General features: G+C 53.7%; 1 protein-coding gene across 1 annotated transcript in view; it reads left to right on the top strand.

The window, feature by feature from the left end:
- Ndrg1 (N-myc downstream regulated 1) overlaps nucleotides 1–16514 on the top strand; it is a 38350-nt gene extending 21836 nt beyond the window's left edge. The window contains exons 5-16 of the mRNA XM_042699904.1: nucleotides 1345–1465; nucleotides 3922–3984; nucleotides 4775–4835; nucleotides 6145–6231; nucleotides 8028–8084; nucleotides 9108–9211; nucleotides 10530–10586; nucleotides 11184–11235; nucleotides 12008–12055; nucleotides 12312–12347; nucleotides 13086–13137; nucleotides 14731–16514. Of these exons, the coding sequence (XP_042555838.1) occupies nucleotides 1345–1465; nucleotides 3922–3984; nucleotides 4775–4835; nucleotides 6145–6231; nucleotides 8028–8084; nucleotides 9108–9211; nucleotides 10530–10586; nucleotides 11184–11235; nucleotides 12008–12055; nucleotides 12312–12347; nucleotides 13086–13137; nucleotides 14731–14972 (980 nt within the window). The 3' untranslated portion in view covers nucleotides 14973–16514. The remainder of the gene's footprint in view (nucleotides 1–1344; nucleotides 1466–3921; nucleotides 3985–4774; nucleotides 4836–6144; nucleotides 6232–8027; nucleotides 8085–9107; nucleotides 9212–10529; nucleotides 10587–11183; nucleotides 11236–12007; nucleotides 12056–12311; nucleotides 12348–13085; nucleotides 13138–14730) is intronic.
- The last annotated feature ends 4197 nt before the right edge of the window (nucleotides 16515–20711 follow it).

The raw sequence follows: 20711 nt of genomic DNA, 5'->3' as shown, positions 1-20711 counted from the left end.
CTGCTGTGCACAGTGCAGCTAGGAATGTTTAGATACTGAACTGCTAACATGGAAGGCAGCGTTACTCTATAAAGGGACTGGAATAGGGTGGACCTAGTGCCCCTCCATTGCAGCAAGAGACAGACCTGCAGTTAAAATCACATGGAACACAAGTGGGTCTTTCTTTGGAGAAGTAGAAAGCACTCATCCCTTGTGAATTGGAGCCTTCAAGATGGAGGCTTGCTTGATTTTAGATGATGAACTCCAAAACTAGCATGATGTCTGTCACTGGAAACCACTTTTCCCTTCCATCTCTTGTATCAATCCCATCTATCATTTGTATCTATTACGTATAATTTCCTGCACTAGATACTTTGTACATCATTCTAATTCATCAGACTGGGATAAGGAAATGGAATTACATAAGGAGCTGTTAATCCTCTGTTTTAGAGAGGCCCTCTTTTAGTTCTAGTACACTAAATGATATACTGAAAGACCCCGAGATCTCTGGAACTTAACACAGTATAGGATTTTTGCGCACTCATGTAAAACCCAGTGGGTGTGTTCCATGTGGTGATTGAAGGACCGAGGCTCCCTCTAACTTGTGGCTCTGTAGCTCTCCTCCTCTTCTTCTGGCTTTCTCTATCTGATAAGTAGATGGGGGGCAGGGAGGAAAGGGAAACACAGAACACTAGATACCGGAGGTAATGAGAACCGATTGACACTCCATGTTGGCCAGACCCTGGTCCCGTGACTTTCCTTAGGTACAATGGAGTGTGGGAAATGTAGTTCAGCCATGAGTCTAGGAGGAAGCAGAAGAGACAATGATTTGAGCCATCAGTGCTTCAGCATCCAGTGATTGGCAGATTCATCTCAGGCCACTTAAGTAAATGGCTCATGCTTATTATGTTTCTTTTGTCTGGCTGGTACCTGAGACACGGGGGGGGGGGGGGGGGGGGGGGGGGGGGGAGGGGGGGGCCTGGGGGGGGTGGCTAGGAGACCCGGGGGAAAAAGTATCTGTGGATCAATCCCACCTCTTTACTTACGCCTGACAGCCATAGCTGGGGAAAACACAGGAGCCAGACAGGGAGCCCTTCCCTTGCAGCCCCAGCCACAAGCTCAGGACTCCCTGCAGTACATGCAATTTGCAGTGGAGGTGACAGGCCACCTCCACCCCTGTACTCACTCCTTGGCCCCATGACTGGTTCCCACTTTTTCACCAGAGGAAGGTTGAGTGGGATCGGAGAAGTCCTTCTTGTGAGCCCCTCTCCTCTTGAACAGCATTGAAAGGAACAAAGAGAACATGCTTTGTCCCCAGCACTTACTCTCTCTCAACTCCTTTCACCCCCCCTGCCTCTTCTCCAGACAAAACCTGCTACAACCCCCTCTTCAACTCCGAGGACATGCAGGAGATCACCCAGCACTTCGCCGTCTGCCACGTGGATGCCCCTGGCCAGCAGGATGGGGCTCCTTCCTTCCCCATGGGGTGAGCGCTGGGGACCTTGTGCCCTGTGGGCGGGGCAGGGTGGACATGGGGATGGGAGCCTGAAACTGGCTTTAAAACTGGTCATCATAGTAGTCAGATAGAAAATTTGCTATTTCAGCCTTTCTTTTGTGATTATACCTACATACATACATATATATACATAAATATAATACCTACATATATATGTGTATATGTATATACATATATATATATAAGCATTCTCCATTTAACCATTTTAAGGGTACAGTTAATGTCATTAGGGACATTCAAATGCTGTATGTGACATGTACATATCATCACTATTTCCAAACTGAAGTATGCCTGCCAACTCCTAACAACTCCTAACTGGCTAGGCTGCCTGGCTAGAGCTTAGCCTGGACTGACAGACCTGAAAAAGGTTTTGACAAGACCAACTTGTAGGGGGAGAAAGCCCTAAAAAGTAGAGAAGGAAAAGCGGTGAGGAAATGATACTGATGGTGTTTCTTGAGTGCATGGTACCCTGTTGGCCAGAACCCCTTCACAGGGTTAGTTAGACATTCCTGGTTACAAGGGATCTTGGGAACCGTGGTCCAATTATGTGTCCAGGAGGAAATGGGTCCCGGTTTGCTCAAATGTCACTTGACTTAATCCTTGTGGCCAGTTGACTATGGACGGTTTGTCGGCTGCATTTTCTACATGAAGAGGTGGAGGCAAGGAGGTCAGTTCCCTTCTTGAGGTCCCACAGTGGGGAATAGGAGCCAGGCTTTGACCCTGGTGTGACTGAAAGGTCTGCATCAAGTTACAGCATCAGGCTGCCTTATTGTACGGTGAGCTTGTGGGTATCAGGACATTTAATTTTCCCACAATGCACTACAGCCAGGCTTTCTCTTCTTCCCCTCATCCAGAGGGTCCTGGGCAAGCACTAATACTAATAAATTAATGATCCAGTCCCAAATTCTCATGGCTAGACTGGCTCCAGCCAGCAGAGGTGCTTACCCACGCCTCGTGCAGGGTCCTTCCTTGAGGTGACAGGCATTCAAGTTGGCATTTGAAGACACCCCTTTTAATTATGTTTCTTTGTTGCAAGCACCTGTTTTTAACTCAGTTTCTCATTCTTGCTCAACTAGAGTTCTGTCACTTAAGCCACGCCTCCAGCCGAGCTTTATGGCTGGTTAATTTTGGATAGAGTCGGCAGAATTTTCTGCCCCCATTGGCTTTGAACTATAATCCTTGAGATCTTGGCCTACTGAATTGCTAGGATTACTAGGCCTGAGCTATTGGCACAGGCACTGTCTTTAATTATTAACCTTTATCAGAGAAGAAGGGAAGGGACACCCAGCCATATGGAGCCAAGACCTGGAGTTTAAAACAACAACAACTAAGATGTATTAATCAAGGGATGCAGTTAACAGCGAAGCAGCAGATAAAGCAGAGGCCTCTCTGTAGGTCAGTCTTCACTTAGGCCCACTGTTTGAAAAGACTTGGAGTCAAGCAGAGCTTCTTACTCTTCAGGGGAGGTTTTACAATACCCACAGCCCCATCGGGGACTTTTATTCACTTGATCTGGAGACCAGGGTGACAGATATTTTCCCAAAGCTGGGGAACATTTGTTGGGCGGGAACCACATTTCTTCCTGTTTCTGGAGTCAGAACGGGAGGCTTTTTCTGGTCTCCAAAGCCATCGTTCTGGGACTGAGTCAGAAAGGCAAGTCCCATCGCTGGTCCGGACTCCTCCCTATCCACAGGAGTCTTGCCCCACCCCTGCTCTGATCCAGTGCTAGGAAGTGGGAGGAAACAGAAGCCCCTATGGTTAAGTTCCAAAGTGACCACTCCACAAGGACCCTCTGTCCTCTTCCCTTCAGCAGTCACATCATTCAGCTCCTTCCAGACCTTTCTTGAGCTTCCGTGTGGCCTAGACGATCTCCTTCCTCCAGGACGCCCTCCCTGACCACTTGAGTGGAATAAATCCCCTACTGTGTCCCCTCAGCCCTCTGCCCTCCTGTGCGGCTCATGGTGTGTCACCTTGTTGACTCAGCGCTGGCTCCGGTGCAGGGCCACATCTGCTCTGTTCACATGGTGTCTCGGCCTCAGAGCAGATGCCCAGCACGAGGGCTTGTTGGACACCCCCTCCCTGAGGAGGACTGCGGAGGCCCGAGAGTCGCGGGTGTCTCAGCTACCCCAAAGCCACGCCAATCACACAATCACACAGCTCCTTCTAGCTGATTGTCCATCGGCCTTGAGCACCACGAGGTTTCCTGCTGGGCCTGGTGACAGCACTCCCTCTGGGAGGAGCCCATACAACACCCCTTGACCAAAGGAAAGGCGGAGAGCTTGGTGGGGGGTGGATGGATACCCCGTGGCTAAGGAAGGGTGCTGTATATGGGGTAGGTTATGGCTGTCCCCGTGCAGCCAGCGTGCCCTGGTCTGGATTGCTGGGACCTGGACTCTCAATGAACTGCCCCTCTGTGTCTCTGCCAGGTACATGTACCCCTCTATGGACCAGCTGGCCGAAATGCTCCCTGGGGTTCTTCACCAGTTCGGGTGAGAATGAGGGACCCTCTTCCCCTGGCTTGCACAGAAGGGTGACTTCCAGCCCCCTCCTTTCCTTAGCCCTGACCTGGTCTGACTCCTAAGCCGTGGCCAGCATTTCACCGTGAGGTCAGAGGGAGCTGGCTACCTGGGTACCCACAGTTCCTCCTGCATCGACGCCCCACCTTCCCCCCTCCCCAGATCGCAGCAGCCTCTCTTCTTGAGTAGTCACATCATGCAATAGAAGTCACTCCCGTTCTGTCCTTGTCTCTTCCCCCCCCCACCCCCCATTTCTGTACTTGTTCTCATGGAATGTTCTGGAATAGGACCACCTGAGGCCTTAGCTTGGCTGCAGATCCTGGGTTTACCTACGCAGAGCTGAGGCTCCGTGGTGTCTCATTTGATCCTTTCCCAGGGTGATAAACCTCACAGTTTACACCCAGGCTGTTATCACTCCAAGTTTCAGGATCCAAAATAAAGCCGTAGTAGTAGGAAGTGGCCAGGCCTTGATGGGCCTTCCGGTCAATGTCAGGAGCTTCTCAGATGCTTGGCAGCACAAGGGGAACAGGAAAGGGGGCGGGGAGGGGGCTCTCAAAGACCATGGTCCCTGTGGGGTCATCAAGCTTGATGCATTCCCCCCTCCAGAGTGCCTCATGGCAGTGGCTCCACACAGTCATGCCCGTCAGCTGCCCTCAGCGGGGACGGGACAGGCAGGGAGGGGACAGGGTTCCTTAGGAGCTGGGACAGGGGCGGTGGGGGCGGGGGAGGGGGAGCGGCCATCACCTCTCACCTCCACTTCCAGGCTGAAGAGCGTCATCGGCATGGGCACGGGAGCAGGCGCCTACATCCTGACTCGATTTGCTGTGAGTGTCTTCAAAAAGCTGTAAACACTTGGCTGGGTGTTGTTGGCTCGTGTCTATTATCCTAGTTACTCAGGAGGATCGAGGTTCTAGGCCAGGCTGGCAGTAAGTTCCATGAGACCTCACTGCAAGGGAAGAAGCCCAGGGTGGCAGTGGCCTGCACCTGATGTCCTGGCAAAGGTGGGAAGTGTAAATAGAAGGCTGGGTCAGGTTCAGGCCAGCTCAAGGGAAAAGCCAGACCTGTGCCAAATACAAGCAGAGCAACCAAGAGCTGGAGGCATGGTTCAAGTGGTAGAGAGGCCTGCCTAGCCAGTGTGAAGCCCTGACTTCAGACACAAGTACTACTGCCCCCCAAATGATTCTTTAATTAACTGGATTCAAAAGTTAAGCCTCAGAAGCCCCAAAAGGGAGGGCAGGCAGGGAATACCCATGGCACGTGCCCGTTGGTGACGTGTGTGTGTGTGTGTGTGTGTGTGTGTATGTGATAAATCTCAGTTACACACAGGACAGCTTTGGTCTCTGTCTCTCTAGTGACCACACTGGGATGTCCTTTGCCCAGGATCCCGTCCACTGAGCAGCTAGCGGGGGAGCGGGGGGGGGGGGGGGGGGAGGGGAGGCAGGTCCCTCACTCCCTTGTGGTAGTCATAGGTATTTGTAATTGAGGGCACTGGATTTCAACTAGAATCTGACACCTGTGTTCTCATGACAGTTGTCACTGTCAGGACTGTGTCCCAAGGCTGGTATCACCCTGTTCTCAGTACTTCACCCCACAGTTGTTTTCAAACGGGGCTCTGCTCAATCCCTGAGTGGCCCTCGGATGAGGGCTCAGAGCTGTACCTGGCAGAGGTTAGAGATGCTGGATGAGTCCAGCTTGGCCAGCCCCGGGGGCTCTGGTCAGACGCACCAGTGGTTCCCACCGGATTGTAGGCACAGACGTGTTTCCTGGGAGTAATGGACTTGCCAAGCATGTGAGCTCTGGCTGGCTGGGATGGCGGCTGGGGTGTTGCGTGCATCAGCTTGGCTGGGTAAAGGGACTCAACCCACCTGCAAGGTCTGTGGAGCGCATGTGGGTCCTGCCTTCTTCCCAGCACCTTCCTCTCTCCGCGCCCTTAACGCGGCAATGACTGGGCTGGGATCTCAGTTTGAACTGGCAGAGCTGGGGGGGTGTGGGCTGTTGATGTTCCTGAGACCAGCTGTCTGCTCCAGACTCTACACTGACCGTTTTCTAGACGCGTCTCCCGAGCTTGCTTTTGAAGTTCCCAGGGTTTTTGACTGCCTTGCTGTTTGTCTTACCTCATGTGTCCCCGTGCAGCTAAACCACCCCGAGATGGTGGAGGGCCTTGTGCTTATCAACGTCAATCCGTGTGCGGAAGGCTGGATGGACTGGGCTGCCTCCAAGGTGAGTGGGGGTGGGGAGCTGGGGAAGGCGGCACCGCACTGCCTGGAGAAGCCTTGAGCCCCCCTCCTCTTCTCCCTACCATGCACCCAGCCAAGAGCGGCCTCCTTATAATCCTAGCTTTTCAGGAGGCTGAGATCTGAGGATCGTGGTTCAGAGCCAGCCTGGGCAGAAAAGTCCGTGAGACTCTTACCTCAGGAAACCGCAAGGGGTGCTGTGGCTCAAGCGGTAGAGTGCTCGCCTTGAGCTGAAGAGCTCAAGGACAGTGCCCAGGCCCAGAGTTCAGGCCCCACGACTGACCCAAATAAATCAATAAAAGAGTGGTCTCCTTCTGCTTCGTTTATGCCAGCCAGTATGGCTGCTACGGCTTGCCACTGAGAAGGTTTAAAGAGGCCTCTGCTGTCTCCATCAGGGGACCTTTGGGAACAGCCTCCAGCCAGCTCGATAAGCATCAGCCAGAGTCCTGAGGTTTTGCTGGGTACCTACCAGGTGCAGGGCCTTTTTCAAATAGGTGACTGTGTCCGATGAAACTTGTGGTGGAGGAGCGGACAGCCCGTTGGGAACCCAGGGGCTGCTGCTGGAGTTGCTTGTCACAGTTGGCTCCCGTCTGTGTTGAGCTGATCATGCTGCTTCCATTCCGCCTTTCTCCACCTCACGGGGCTGTCACAACCCCTCCAGGAGGCAGGCCCCTTCCAGCCTTCACCAAGAGGAGGAAACTGGGGCTCCGTGCTCAGGCAGCACAGCTAAGACGTCTCTGTGATGGGGCACCGTGGCCTGGCATTCCCAGGGCTCCCAGTCTGGGTGGAAATTCACCAGCCTGAACTTCAGGACTGACAGCAGGGGGAGACGGGCCTGAATGGCTCCCGAAGTTCTGCTCCAACTGGAGTCCTGTGGCAGCCCAGGATCCCAGGACCCTCTATCAAGATCTCTTCTCCCTGACTGATACCGAATCAGCCATTACACATTTGTGGAGCTCCTTTCCCAGGCCTAGTGGTTTGCATCTCCTACGGTGTACCTGGCATTATGGAACTCCTGTTGTAAACCTAGGGAAACTGTCTGGAGGAATGAGAGCTAGCAGATGGTGGAGGGCTAGCCGGGGACAAGCAGATCCTGGGGTGTAGACTGGATGGGAGTGGGGGGTAGGTGTCCTCAGGGTGTGTTCAGAAGAGGTGCTGAGGACTCAGTGAGTCTTTGGAGCGGGGTAAGTGAGGCCGGGCTGGGTTCTGGTAGAGCACCACCTCCTCACCATGCACCGCCTTTGCATGGACTCTGAGATAAAGAACAGGAGGTAGATCTGGGCCCGCCTGCCAGGGCCCGCGTGCCCAGTAGGGGACCAGGACAGAAGCCAGGCTCCAGTGGAGGAGGCCTCCCGGACAGCTTCCACTACCTGAAATAATCAAGCAGGAAGGGTTGGCTTTGCCTCCAAGTTTGGGAGGTTTCAGTCCGTGGTGGGTTGGGCCTGCAGTGAGGACATTATGATAGGAGTCTGGCAGAGCAGAGCTGCCCACCTCGTGGACAGGAAGCGAAAAATAAAAAGGAAGGAATCTTACAATGTCCTTCAGATGAAGCCCCCCAATGACCTAAAGACCTCCCGCTCAGCTCTTACTTGAAGGATCCAGTCGTGCCCCGTGGGGGCTGAGGCTCCAATGCCTGAGCCTCTGGGGACAGTTAATCATCACAGAGCAGGAGGTGTCCTGTGGGGTGTCCTGCGGGGCACTCTGTCCCCAGCGTGTGGCCTTGTTTGACCTTTTATTACTTCCACGCAGCTTGTTTTCTAACCCGCCGTCTCCCTCCTGCAGATCTCCGGATGGACGCAGGCCCTGCCGGACATGGTGGTGTCCCACCTCTTCGGAAAGGTGAGCGGCTCAGCCCAGAGTCCTGCTCTTCCTGGTATGTGCATGATCCATCGCAGGGGCCTCAAGAGTGGGTTGTGATGACAGAGCACAGTCAAGGGACCGTGCAAGCCATTCATTTTCTTTCTCTAAGCACAGGTCTCTCTAAAACATCTTCCTCAAAGTACTCTTACTACATGTGCTAAGTTTATATATATACATAAAACATCACATCATGCGGTGCAGTTATGACGTACTGTGTCTACATACATACATACTATATTGTGTTACATTTACAATATGTTACATACACATATTACATCTTACATCACATGGTATATGTACTGCATGTATTTTGACAAAATGTGACCTCCATGTTCCCACCTGTGGAAACGATCACTGAAGTCAAAGTAAGGATCTTCATCACTCTCCAGAGTTTCCCGTGGCAGTCTCCCCTCCTGCGTGCCAGGCCCTTCTGCTCTGCCTTCTGTCCCTGTAGTCTAGTTTGTGAGACCAGGAACTCCAGGTCATAGGTCATGGGCACCGCACGGATGCACCCTCCCATGGGCCCAGGCCTCTCCACTCTGGCTGTCATCAGTAGCTCATTCCATTGGTGTCATCGTCGGTTGGATGTGTGGAACACACCATTTCTTTCCTGATCCCCTGTTTATGGCCCTTTGACAAAGTCCAATTCAAGGTCAGCCCCTTCCTGGGCTACCAGGACCTTACAGGCAGAGGCTCCTGGAGCCTTCTGGGCAGTTCTGTAGCCTGTAAGATAAACACCGTTTTCTGAGAGAACTGGAGCTCACTGAGGGGAAGGGATTCCCCAAGCCAGGGGCAGTGCGGTGGGGGAGGGGAGGAGTGCGCCAGGGATGCGCTCAGGGCTGTGCTGCGTCCCATCTCCAGTGGCGGCCTCCTTCCTGCCACCAGCCGATGGCTGTATCGGCACCCACATCCCAGCCTTCCCAGCTCTCTCTCTCAGTCCCCTGTGGGGAGAGAGCAGTGTCTGGGCCACTGTACAGCCAGGGCCGTCCCCTCTCCCCGCAGGAGGAGATGCACAGCAACGTGGAGGTAGTGCACACCTACCGCCAGCATATCATCAATGACATGAACCCCGGAAACCTGCACCTGTTCATCAGCGCCTACAACAGGTGAGCTGAGCCCGGTCAGGACCTCTGCGGGCCTGGGATGGGGGTGGGGCAATGGATGGGGCCATGAGGAGCTGTCTGGTGCGGCGGGAGCTCTGCGGGGCTTTGGCCCCTGTCCCAGGCCTTGGGGCCAGCTGCAAGGGCAGTGTGGTCATGTGCTCGGGATGGGCAGCAAACGCACTGACCTCAAGGTAAACGCCCTGTAGCAGATCTGGGAGACCGAGAGCAAAGTACTGCGGGAGGCATGCATCACCCCGTGGCCCCTGGGGAGGGGATGTGCAGCGATGTACAGATGACATCCAGAGGTTCTGGAATCTTCCAGGGGCTCACTCAGCCTGAGGAGGGGTTATTATTATCAGGGTTACTTCCTGCCCATGTGGCAAAGGCACACAGAGTGGTTTAGTATTTGACCTAAGGTCGCACAGCTAGGAGGTGGCAGAATGTGATTCCAGGCCTGTTGGCCTGGCTCCAGATTATGGACTAGAAAGCACACAGGCAAGCGGAGTGGCTAGGCGGTCTACACCGGCTCTGACACTAGCACAGTAGAGGCTGCTGCCTGGCAGCCAACGGTGGAAAGTTCAGGTCCACGTCTTAAGGAGGTCGTTGGCTACTACCAGAGGCCTTTGGGCCCAGATGGGTGGCGGAGCTCAGCTTAAGAGCGCAGACTGAACCGGAGGACTCCAGACATCCTAGCCATGGGGGGCAGAGGGGAGGGCCTCAGCCAGCCCTGGCTAAGATGCCCACGAGACCTTATCTCAAGAGAAAAGGTCTGCTTCCTTATGGAGGCCTGTAATCCCAGCAAGAGGATCAGGGTTCGGACCAGCTCAGGCAACAAAGCGTGGTTCTATCTCAAAAATAAGCAGAGCAAAAGAGCTGGAGATGTGGCTCAAGTGGTGGAGCTCCTGTCTAGCAAATACACTGCTCCCCTCCTCCAAAAAATAAAGGAGAGGCCAGGAGGTCAGGGGTGAGAGCAGAGGTCAGGAGGTCAGGGGTGAGAGCAGAGGTCAGGAGGTCAGGGGTGAGAGCAGAGGTCAGGTCAGGTTGGCATCTGTGATGACATGATTTGCACTTCTGCAAAAAAACAACAAAAATCAATTGTAGTATTAACACGTCTGGGACAAAATGAAGTGGGCTCTGTGGGAAACATAAGAGTCCTACTGGACCCTTAACCATTCTATAGGCACCAAGAGGCTGGGGGTGGAGAGCCGCCTGGCCTCTCCCGGAGCAGGTTCATGGTGTTTTTCCAGCCCTGCGCTGGCGCCGTGGGGGCTGGCTCCCCCAGGGTGCTGTGCCCTGCTCATGGTGCCTGTGTTGCTCGTAGCCGGCGGGACCTGGAGATTGAGCGGCCGATGCCCGGTACCCACACCGTGACCCTGCAGTGAGTCGCTCTCCTTCCCCCTGTGGCCAGGGCCTCCGTCCCCTCCACATCCCTGCCCCGTCAGGCAGCCCGCCCTCCCTCGGGGTGGAGAGCCGGCCTTTCTCTGAGCCTGGCACCTCCAGACCCTGACCCAAGCTGGAGCCCTCAGTGTTGGAGGAGACATCCCTCCCCTCCCCCCTGCCATGCCCATAACTGTGCTGGGCTTGGCTTCCCAAAGCCCTGAACCTAGTGGTGCAGGGCCCACCCCAGGAGGAGGTGTGACCAAGGCTCTGTGAGGCACGCTGTCTGCCACTTGTGAACTTGGCAGTGTCTTTTCCTTTGCCGTTCCGGCTAGACCTTGTCTAGACATTGCCGCCCCCCGCTCCTTCCCTAAGGATTGGATGCTTTAAATATAAACTCCAGGACATAGCATTGCCTACCTGAGCTTTATACTAAAGTGTAAATGACTAACTTGCTGTTTTAGCTTAAGAACCAGAGGATAGAGAAGGTGATGGAAAAGGGCATAAAGGAAAACAAGCTCCCTCCTTAGAACCCTAATGGGGCCTGGCAGGGTCTGTCACTGAGCCTTGAGCTGTCCTTGCTCTGTCTCTGTCTTAGGTGTCCTTCCCTGCTGGTGGTTGGGGACAGCTCTCCTGCCGTAGATGCCGTGGTACGTAGAGAGCCACAGTCTCTGTGGCCCGGCCCTGGGTGAAGCCTCTGAACCCACCCCTCCCCCACCCCATCACTCAGGGGCATTGTCCATAAAGTCCACACCGACCTTGGGGCAGAGCCCAGCCCTGGTCCTCTCTATGGGCTGCAGAGCAGAATTCGCAGAATTTGGTTCTGTGGTGAAATAAAACATCTGGGCGCTGGTGGCTCACGCCTGTAATCCTAGCTAACTCATGAGGATGAGAACTGAGGATCAGAGTTCGAAGCCAGCCTGGACAGGAAAGTCTGTGGAGACTCTTATCTCTAATTAGCCACCAAAAAAAAAAAAAAAAAGCTTGGAGGAGAGCTGTGGCTCAAGAGGTAGAGCATCAACCTTGAGCACAAAAGCTAGGCAGCAGCTGATGAGCCAAAGCCCTCCATGTGCAGATTCTCTGGTGGGTCTTCAACATTCCAGCTAGTCCTTAGAACAGGCTCTTCCACAAAACAAAACAAAACAAAACAGAACCATCAACCCCATTTTATTGATGGGGAAACTGAGGCTCGGAGAAGTTACGTAACTTGTCCAGAGTCCCACAGCTGGTCACAGCAGAGCTAGGCTCTGAAGGCCAGTTTAGCTCTGCCCCTCCACCCCCCCCCGCCACCCCCCACCCATCCTTCCTTCCACGCATCAGAGGGAAGCTCGGGTTTCTAATGGGGTGGGGGGGCAGCTGGCAAGGATGGGAAGGATCTTGACCCTGACTCTGGTACCTGACCACGTTCCCCTCTCTGCCCAGGTGGAGTGCAACTCGAAGCTGGACCCCACAAAGACCACTCTGCTCAAGGTATAGAGGAGGGGGGGTTCCAGGAAGTCCCCCCACATCGGGCAAAGTCTCCCTGGGCTGGGCTGAGGCAGAGCGGCAGTGAGGAATCGTGGAGATGAGGCTGTGAGCTGGGCGTGGCAGCCGCACCTGCCATCCCAGCGCTGTGGGGGAGGGGGATGGAGGCGGAGCATGGAGACCTGAGGGCATCCCGGGTGGGTTCCGTAGCCAGATCCTCCTGGGCAGCCGTGCGGGCACTGACCAGCTTCTCTCCCTCCAGATGGCGGACTGCGGCGGCCTCCCGCAGATCTCCCAGGTGAGTGCCAGCCTGGCTTTGCTCTGCCTCCCCCTCCCCCGTCACTGCCCTGGCAAGAGCCCTGTGTCTCCCTAGCATTGGATAATAGAGGACCAAAAAATGAATGAGGCTCACACCAGTAATCCTAGCTGCTCAAGAGAATGAAATCTGAGGATCAAAGCCAGCCTGAGCAGACCAATTCGAGACTCTTATCTCCAGTTAACCAGCCAATAGCCAGATGTAGAGGTGTGATTCAAGTGGAAGAGCACCATCCTCGAACAACAACAAAAACTAAGCTGAATTAGACACCCAAGGCCCAGTATCAGCGCACGCGCGCGCACACACACACACACACACACACACACACACACGACTCCTTGCAGTGCACAGGCCGGAGCGATTTGCCACGTGGACACAGCTTGGCAGTGGTAGATGAGGATCGTGCTGTGCTTTCCCTGGACAGGGACCCTAGGAACTCAAGTCCACAGCAGAGACAGACATAGAGGATGCCAGAGCAAATTGTGTGTGTGTGTGTATATGCGTGGGACAGACCATCCATAGGTGCCCTTGGCTTTTGTGTTTGTCTCTCAGCCACTCGGTGGCCTCCATGTGGGGCAGTATCTTGTGTGAAGGTGACCACAGGCCCCGCTGGTGGTCTGTGGCTATGTGGCAGTATCTTGTGTGAAGGTGACCACAGGCCCTGCTGGTGGTCTGTGGCTATGTGGCTATTGGCCTTTGACCACGTCCTCTCTCTCGCAGCCAGCCAAGCTCGCTGAAGCCTTCAAGTACTTCGTCCAGGGGATGGGATACAGTAAGTACGGCGTTCTACGTCCAGTGTGGGACAGAATTGCCACAGCCTGGCCAGGAGGGAGAAGAATTCTCCGTCACATCAGCCAGCATCAGTTTTTGAATGCTGGGCAAAGCGAGAAGATCTTTTTACAGTCCTTGTTTGGGAAATGTGTTAGTAGTCCAGGTCATTTTAAGACTCACCTCCACCACGTTTGCTTTCTAGCGAGGTGGAGAGTGAGGGTATCTAGCTTGTCTATTCCAGGTAGATCCATGCCCACTCCAGCATGGCACCTTTGCCTGTGGTCCTGCGGCCCCGTGTGGAGATGGGCGGGGGTGCAGGTCACCGGGCCACCTTGAAGGGCCGGCCTCAAGCTCCTTCCCCCTGGAGCTGCTGGCATCTGATTGCTGCTCCCATGGTGTGCTCTGGTTATTGACGCCAGATCAGCTCCTATCCCCAGTTTGTCCTCCAGCCGGGACATCCCACAGGACTTGGGGAACACAGCAGGAAGAGCTTCTGTAGCTGAGGAACCTGTCAAGAGAATGAAACCACCCCTCCTTCAGTGGCTGGTGGCCAGGGGCCTGTGTGACCAGCCCTTGGCATACCAGGTGTCACTGGACAGTGTCCACTGCCCAGGGAGGTCAGCAAGACCCCCCAGGGTGGGGCCCAGGGAAAACCTGAGCCTCAGAAGCAAGTGTGAGAGCCTTGGGCCTTTCTGGGTTCACAGCCAGCCCTAGGGAAAGGATTCCAGCACAGCAGGGGGGGCCCACTAGGCGTCCACTGCAGCGTAGCTGTGACAGTAGGATTGGGCCCGTGGGACAGGCAATTATGGGAGAGCCTGTCCCTGCATCTGCCTCTCCCTTGCGTCCGCCTCTCCCCTGCAACTGTACCCGTTCCCTCTTCTTATTAAGGACGCCAGACTCTAGATTAGGCTCATCCTAATCCAGGGTGACCTACTTAACTCTGCAAAGACCCTGCTTCGAAGCGAGGTTACAGGCTGGGGCTTCCGGTGGACACGGCTTGGGGGAGGGGACCCCGAGGCCCGGGACTGGTGGGAGTCGCTTGTCACTTTCCTTTGTCTGCCACAGCAGTAGGGCAAGCAACCTTGGGGGCTTGGGGACAGTCTCAGAGGGGGCTGCCATTGCCAGTGCCTGGGAGCCGTCCAGCGTGGGCGAAGGTGGACGTTTGGCGCTGCTGTTGCGACTTGCAGGGTGCACCGGTGTCGGTCTGGGGGTGCAGGACTCAGCCCTGCCGGCCTCAGGCAGTGCAGGGTGATGGCCCCATGCCGACGGGAGGGGCCACGCCAGGCCCTCACTGTGCAGAGGGGCCTCCAGGGTCACATAGCTGTTGAGCAACTGGTAGAACTGGGGTCCAGACCCAGATCGGGTTCAGACTGCTTTTGCTGCATGATTGCTGCCCATGTTTCCCCCGTGTGAGCTCTGCTGTCCCCTCTGTAAGTGGACACAGGGACGCGGGGAGCCCTGAGGCTGGATGGCCGCAGGGCGAAGAAGGGACAGGCCAGTGCTGGCCCGTAGGAAGGCATCATGGCTGGTGGGCGGTGCTTGTCCCCTGTTGAGGTGTCAGATGCCCTCACCAGGCTGATTTTGTTTCCCCCAGTGCCCTCCGCCAGCATGACCCGCCTCATGCGGTCCCGCACAGCCTCGGGCTCCAGCGTCACCTCCCTGGAGGGCTCCCGGAGCCGCTCCCACACCGGGGAGGGCCCCCGCAGCCGCTCCCACACCAGCGAGGGCCCCCGCAGCCGCTCCCACACCAGCGAGGGAGCCTGCCTGGACATCACCCCCAGCTCGGGCACCACTGGGAACAGCGCCGGACCCAAGTCCATGGAGGTGTCCTGCTAGGCAGCCTGTGCCCTGCTGCCCTGGACTCTGATCTCTGTAGCAGCGCCGCCCGCCCCTCCTACCCCCAGCCCTCCTCACCCCTGCCCACCGCCCTGTGCTAATGCGATATTAATGCAAAGCTTATTTTGTAAAAGTGAGATCTGGCCATGACAGACTGGGTCTGTCTAGCGCCCCTTCCTGTGGGAGGGCAGGGTAGGTAGTCGTGGACCAAAGGAAAGGAGCGACTCACTGTCCTGCTTCCATTAACTGGCGGCCTGGCGGCCTCTCACCCACCCTCAGAACACCGAAAACTGCCCAAATCCAGGAAACATTTCTGCTTCCGGCCTAGGTTACCCTGAGCATCCTGGTGTGCCAGTGTTTGGCCAGCCCGCCTACTTCCTGTTTCCTCTCCAACCAAAGACTGCGGGAGCCTTTTCCTGGGAATAAAACCTGATCCCTGACTTGGGGAGTGGGGAGCAGTAAGCATAGGCAGCTGGTTTTCAGTAGGCAAAACAGGAAGGGAGGGGGGATTCAGGAACAAGGTGGAATTTAGGCGGAGGCTAAATGCATTTGGAAAAACACGTTCACTCGGTTGACTTGAAGAAATCAGTTCTTTAAAGTTGGCGCGTGGTGTGCCGAAGCACACGAGCTTGTTTTCTTTTTTTTTTTCCCCTTTGATTCTGACTTTTTTTAAAAATGTACAATGAAAGCAGGTGGCAGACGCTGTTAGATTTCTAAGGACAGAAAATGTGTGGCGGTTCAATGCTTTGGCCGTCGCAGGCCTTCACCTTTGTGAGCGAGGAAGCCTGGCTCGATCTGTGGTAGCATTCTCTAGGGTGGAGGAGACCCTTGTCACTCGTGGGTGTCCCTGACTGGAACGAGTCTCCACGCGGGAGAAGTTATGGAGGTGATGGCTACAGCCAAGGCTTCCCAGTGACCGTCCTGGAATCTAGGACAGTCTAATAATAGGTCCCAGGCTGTTCCCCAGGAATCGTGCGTGATGGACAGCTGTCCATCTCCCACCTAGCCTCTTCTTCATCTAGGGTTTCAGTGGGACTGTTTGCTCTCATGCGCATCCACGTGGGGAGTGGTCTGAGGAAGGGTATCGCATGGGAACTTCCTGCCCTCTCCTGCCACCCCCTCCCCACCCTCTAACCTCCTTTGGCTGAACAGGGTGACACACTGACACTGCTCAGTCAGTCTTGACAGCCCAGGGTCAGGTCTCTGCTCCACTGCCTTTGGTTTTCCTCTTGGCTAACCACAGATTTTCCTGTAGGACGTGGGATTGGAGGGAATGGAAGGTGGTGATTCAGCCTCCGGGTGGGGCTTGGTTGATTTCTAGGACCCTACAGTCAGTGGGAGGTGGCTGGAGAGGCAGTGATTCCATGTACCTGCCAATTACCATCTTGGGGGCTTCCCCTGACCTTGTGTATATAGAAAGAACGGGGATCCAGGCAAGAGTGGCTGAATACAGGCCAGAAAGTATTGTACAAGTCATTCCGGAGGAGTTTCTTAATGAGATATTTGTATTTATTTCCAGACCAATAAATTTGTAACTTTGCAGCTGCTTGTGTCTTGTCCCTGTTCCCTGGAGGGGGTGTGTGTGAGAGAGAGAAATCCCAGTCTGGGGATTCTCTGTACTGTGCTAGGTCACCCCACCCCATGGCCCCTCACGTGGGATTCTTTGCTTCAGAGCAGCAACACCACCAGCTAGCTAACTTGTAATAACTACAGTTAGATAACTAAATTTCAGTAGCTAACTTTAGGCAATCGGATTAATAATCGGAAACGAAGGCAACTAAATTTTCTATTAGCCACAGTAAATGAAACAGGTAAAACTATCCAAGATCTCTAAAAAGATTACTATTTGCATAAACATGACCAATCATTTGCATCTTATTTATTTTGTGCCAGCCCAGGGTCTGGATAAGGTCTCTGAATTTCTTTTGCTCAAAGGTAGTGCTCTACTACTTGAGCTGTAGCTCCACTTCCGGCTTTATTTTGGGGTAGTTGGTTGGAGATCAGAGTCTCATAGACAGTCCTGCTTGAGCTGGCTTTGAGTTGTGATCCTCAGATCTCAGCCTCCTGAGCAGCTAGGATTACAGGTGTGAGCCACCAGCACCCAGCTTGCATCCTTTTTCTTATGCTAAAAATAAACCCCTGGTGTTGCAGTTCACACACATGGCACGTCTCAAGTACTAAATTCTTTCAGATCAGCTTAACGCATAAAGAACAGTTGCAACATGGTGTATGCATGTCAGTTCCTACTACTGTAACAAAACACCCGAGGGATACAACTTACTTGAGGAAAGGTTGACTGTGGCTCACAGTGTCAGAGGTTGTAGTCCCAGGGCAGGAGGATGAAGCAGAGGAAGTTGCTCAAGTTTTGGCTGCCAGGAAGCAGAAAGGGGAAGCAGTGGATTGCTTTCCAGCTTTCTATCCTGCTGTGGGCAAGAGAGCTCAGAGCCAGATGGTAGTGGAGGACTCCATGTTTGACTATATTGAGAAGCCAGCTCAGGCGTTGGGTAGAGTCCTGCGGCTGAAGTTGCCCTAGTGGCTCTCACAGCTCAGCTGGGAGGGGGAAGGGGGGACCATGGGGGGGGGGCTCCTCCAGGATTCACATTATCTACGTGTTGGCGATCACGACTGGCAAGGTTCTTTTCCATGTTTGTTCTATGTCTGCTCTTTGGAAGAAGTCATAAAACGAGGCTGGTGCTCAACCTCCTACCATAGCCATCCTGTTGTTACTGATCTCAGAGATTCCTCTCTCCTCTTGGGAATTCTGTGTGGTCCGCTAGAAACACTTCCGAGGTCTGTGTGATGGTGTGTGCGATGGTGTGTGTGTGTATGTGTGTATGTGTGATGGGGTGTGTGTGTGTGTATGTGTGACCCAGCTCACGGCCCCGCTGTCCTGGAGGCAGTAGGAATACCTCAGGGGCCGTGAGTCAGGCCGGAGGGGTGAGGCAGTCCCTCGCCAGTGTGGACAGGATGTGTGAGCTCGTAGGCCATGGCCTGGCGCGCGTGTGGACAGGATGTGTTTAGACAGATGGGCTTGGGGTGGGCTGGCTGCTCACAGCTCTGCCCCATCCCCGCAGAGGACAAGGACTCTCTGTCCTAGGGTTAATCCTTTTGGGTCCCTCTCAAGTGTTTGAAACACATAACCTCTGACCTGTAAAATTACCAAAGAACCAAGTTACACCCAAGTATCCTGATGCAATGTGACAACTGTGAGAGAGTCATACACGAAGTTTTCCTCAGTTAAAGAACTTGAGGCAGATTCTACCAAGGACAGGGGTGGCTGGTCACCTGGTCTGGAAGATGGGGTAGCATACTGGACCCTGCTTTTTCCTGCCTGGGTCCTGCCTAAGGGAGAGAAGAAAGATCCAGAGGTTGCTGAAAGGCCTCCATCAGCTGTGGGAACAGAATGGCTACAGAGTCAGCTGGCTCTGCCACTTGCTTCAGGCCTCAGAAAGCCAGGAAGAAGGGAGGGCTATTTGCATAGATCTGGTGCCCTGGAGCTGGGTGCCCAGAGGCTGTTCCCATCCGCGCCTACTTCTGTTCTGGTGTGCAGAGCTCGGCCTTGCATTGTTTCTGTAGAGGGTCCTCTGCAGAGACAAGCCAGGCCTCACACTGCCGCCCCTTCTCTGATGCAGTCCGACACTGGACTGGACCCTCGCTGGAGCCACGCCCACCTGCTCAAGTGCACACCCTCTCCTAGTGTCTTGCTGGGTGTGTGTGGGGGGGGGGGGGTCTCAGCCTCAGGGGATGAGAGATGGGCTTGGGAGAGGCCAAGTGAGCCCTTCAGCCTCTTTCTTTGTAAGGTGAGATTGTTCTGTAACTGAAACATGAAATGGTGACCCTAACCCTCCCTGATCTTTTAAGTTCTTGGGCCCTAAACCAGCCAGATCTCTTAAGAAGAATCTAATTCATCCAGCTTGATTTAGGTGTCCAACTATGATTTGGCTTGCATTGCTCCTCTTCTCTCTCCAGACCCCATACAGCAGGGGCTCGGAGAAACTGGTGCATTCATGAGCACTGAATCAATCAGTGAGTTCTGTCTGCACCATTAAACCTCTAGCAGCCAAGTTCAACTTGCAGCATGGGCACTGCCTCCTCCCTGTTCTGAGACACCTTTCCTGAACATCCAGCCTTCCCCCGGAGGCATGGACCACCTGCAGAGATGACATAGCCCACGTTTGTAATGCAACTCCCTTGTGTCTGCCCTCCTACCAAATCTAGTGATTTCTTACTTGTGAATCATCGCGGACCATCTGATGCCAAGTGCGTAATGTTTGATTAACTAAGCAGATGAACATTTCCTCTAAGAAGAGGAATAGTGTGCATAATAATTTCTTTCTCCCTTTTGTTTTCTGCCTAGAAGTGGTTCTTCTTGCCTCTGGCATCTGGAAAGCAAAGCTCAGAGGGATTAAATGGCTTGTGCAGCCATGTGGAAAGAGAGCATCCCCAGTCTGTCCTTTTGGACACTTCGCTGAGGGCATCAACGGTGTGCTCTGGGGTCACAGAGCACCTGTGAGTTCCTGGGACCGAGACTGTGTGGGCACACATAATATTTTGGTTGTCTGACGGTATGTTTGTTCCTCCATTAAACAGCCCCCACCACCACCACACAGACTTGGGCAACCTGCTTTTATGATGATACCTTTCATCTGGTTCTGAATTTCTCTCCTTCCTCCTTTGCTCTCAAGCTGACTTTTCCTCAGTGCTATTGATACACCTAGTTCTATCTGCTTTGCCTCTTTTTATGGACTGGATTAAGAAATCCAAATTGTTAGTACTGGGGTTAAAAATAAAGAGATTTAGAAGAAGCTTTTTCTTCTCTGTAGAGTCCAGATTCAGCTAGAGCTTGGATTTCTGAATACAAAGGCAAGTCTTCACATTTCTGTTTTCTCAGTGAGGTGATGGAGGATGCTGACATCTCGAGATAGAGTCTCTCTGTGTTGGTCAGGCTGGCTTCACATCTCCAGGCTCAAGCAATCTCCTCCAGTAGCTGGAACTACAGGTGTATGCCACGATGCAGCAAGTGCTATATGCTTCATAATAAGATTCTCCAAACATTTCCCCAAACCTATTTTCTTAAAACATCAACCACTTGATTCCCTTGTGAATTTCCCCCCAAATCTACACATTTATCTCAACCTGAGGCACCGCTGGGACGTCACAATTTAACTTGCAGTTTTGGAACAATGGCACTGGAAGATAGCGGTGCTCTTGGAAGTGATTCCTGTGACAATCATTATTATTATTTTGGTTGGAATTGAGTCTCCTGGTGGCTTGAATTGGATTATCATAAAAGTTTTGGGGTGAAGGGATGAGAACAGGTTGGCCAGAAAGGATCAAAAGAGACAGGCAAACATCTGCATGTCAGCGTATACAGATAAACATACATACACTCTGTGCTATGCAGAAAAAAGGCAGATCTGCCCTTCCAGCCTTAAAGATGCTGGGTTGCTACTCAAGTTACAGCACAAAACACAAACACTAAAATAAACTGGGTCCCAGGGGCTCACACCTGTCATCCTAGCTATGAAGGAGGCCAAGAGTAGGAAGATCATGGTTCAAGGCCAGCCTGTGCAAAATTTCCTAAGACTCTATCTCAACAGAAAAAGCTGGGCATACTAGCACACACCTGTCATCCTAGCTATAGTGGGAAGTATGAACAGGAGGCTCACAGTCTAGGTCTGTTTTCAGCACATTTGGCTGCTTTCCTTATGCCTCTCCAGGCTCTACTTGGCTCAAAGA

The sequence above is a fragment of the Dipodomys spectabilis genome, unplaced genomic scaffold (assembly GCF_019054845.1).
Source record: "Dipodomys spectabilis isolate Male_0828 unplaced genomic scaffold, ASM1905484v1 ptg000264l, whole genome shotgun sequence".
In the NCBI taxonomy this organism is placed as follows: domain Eukaryota; kingdom Metazoa; phylum Chordata; class Mammalia; order Rodentia; family Heteromyidae; genus Dipodomys; species Dipodomys spectabilis.
This window is presented reverse-complemented; position numbering and strand designations above follow the sequence as displayed.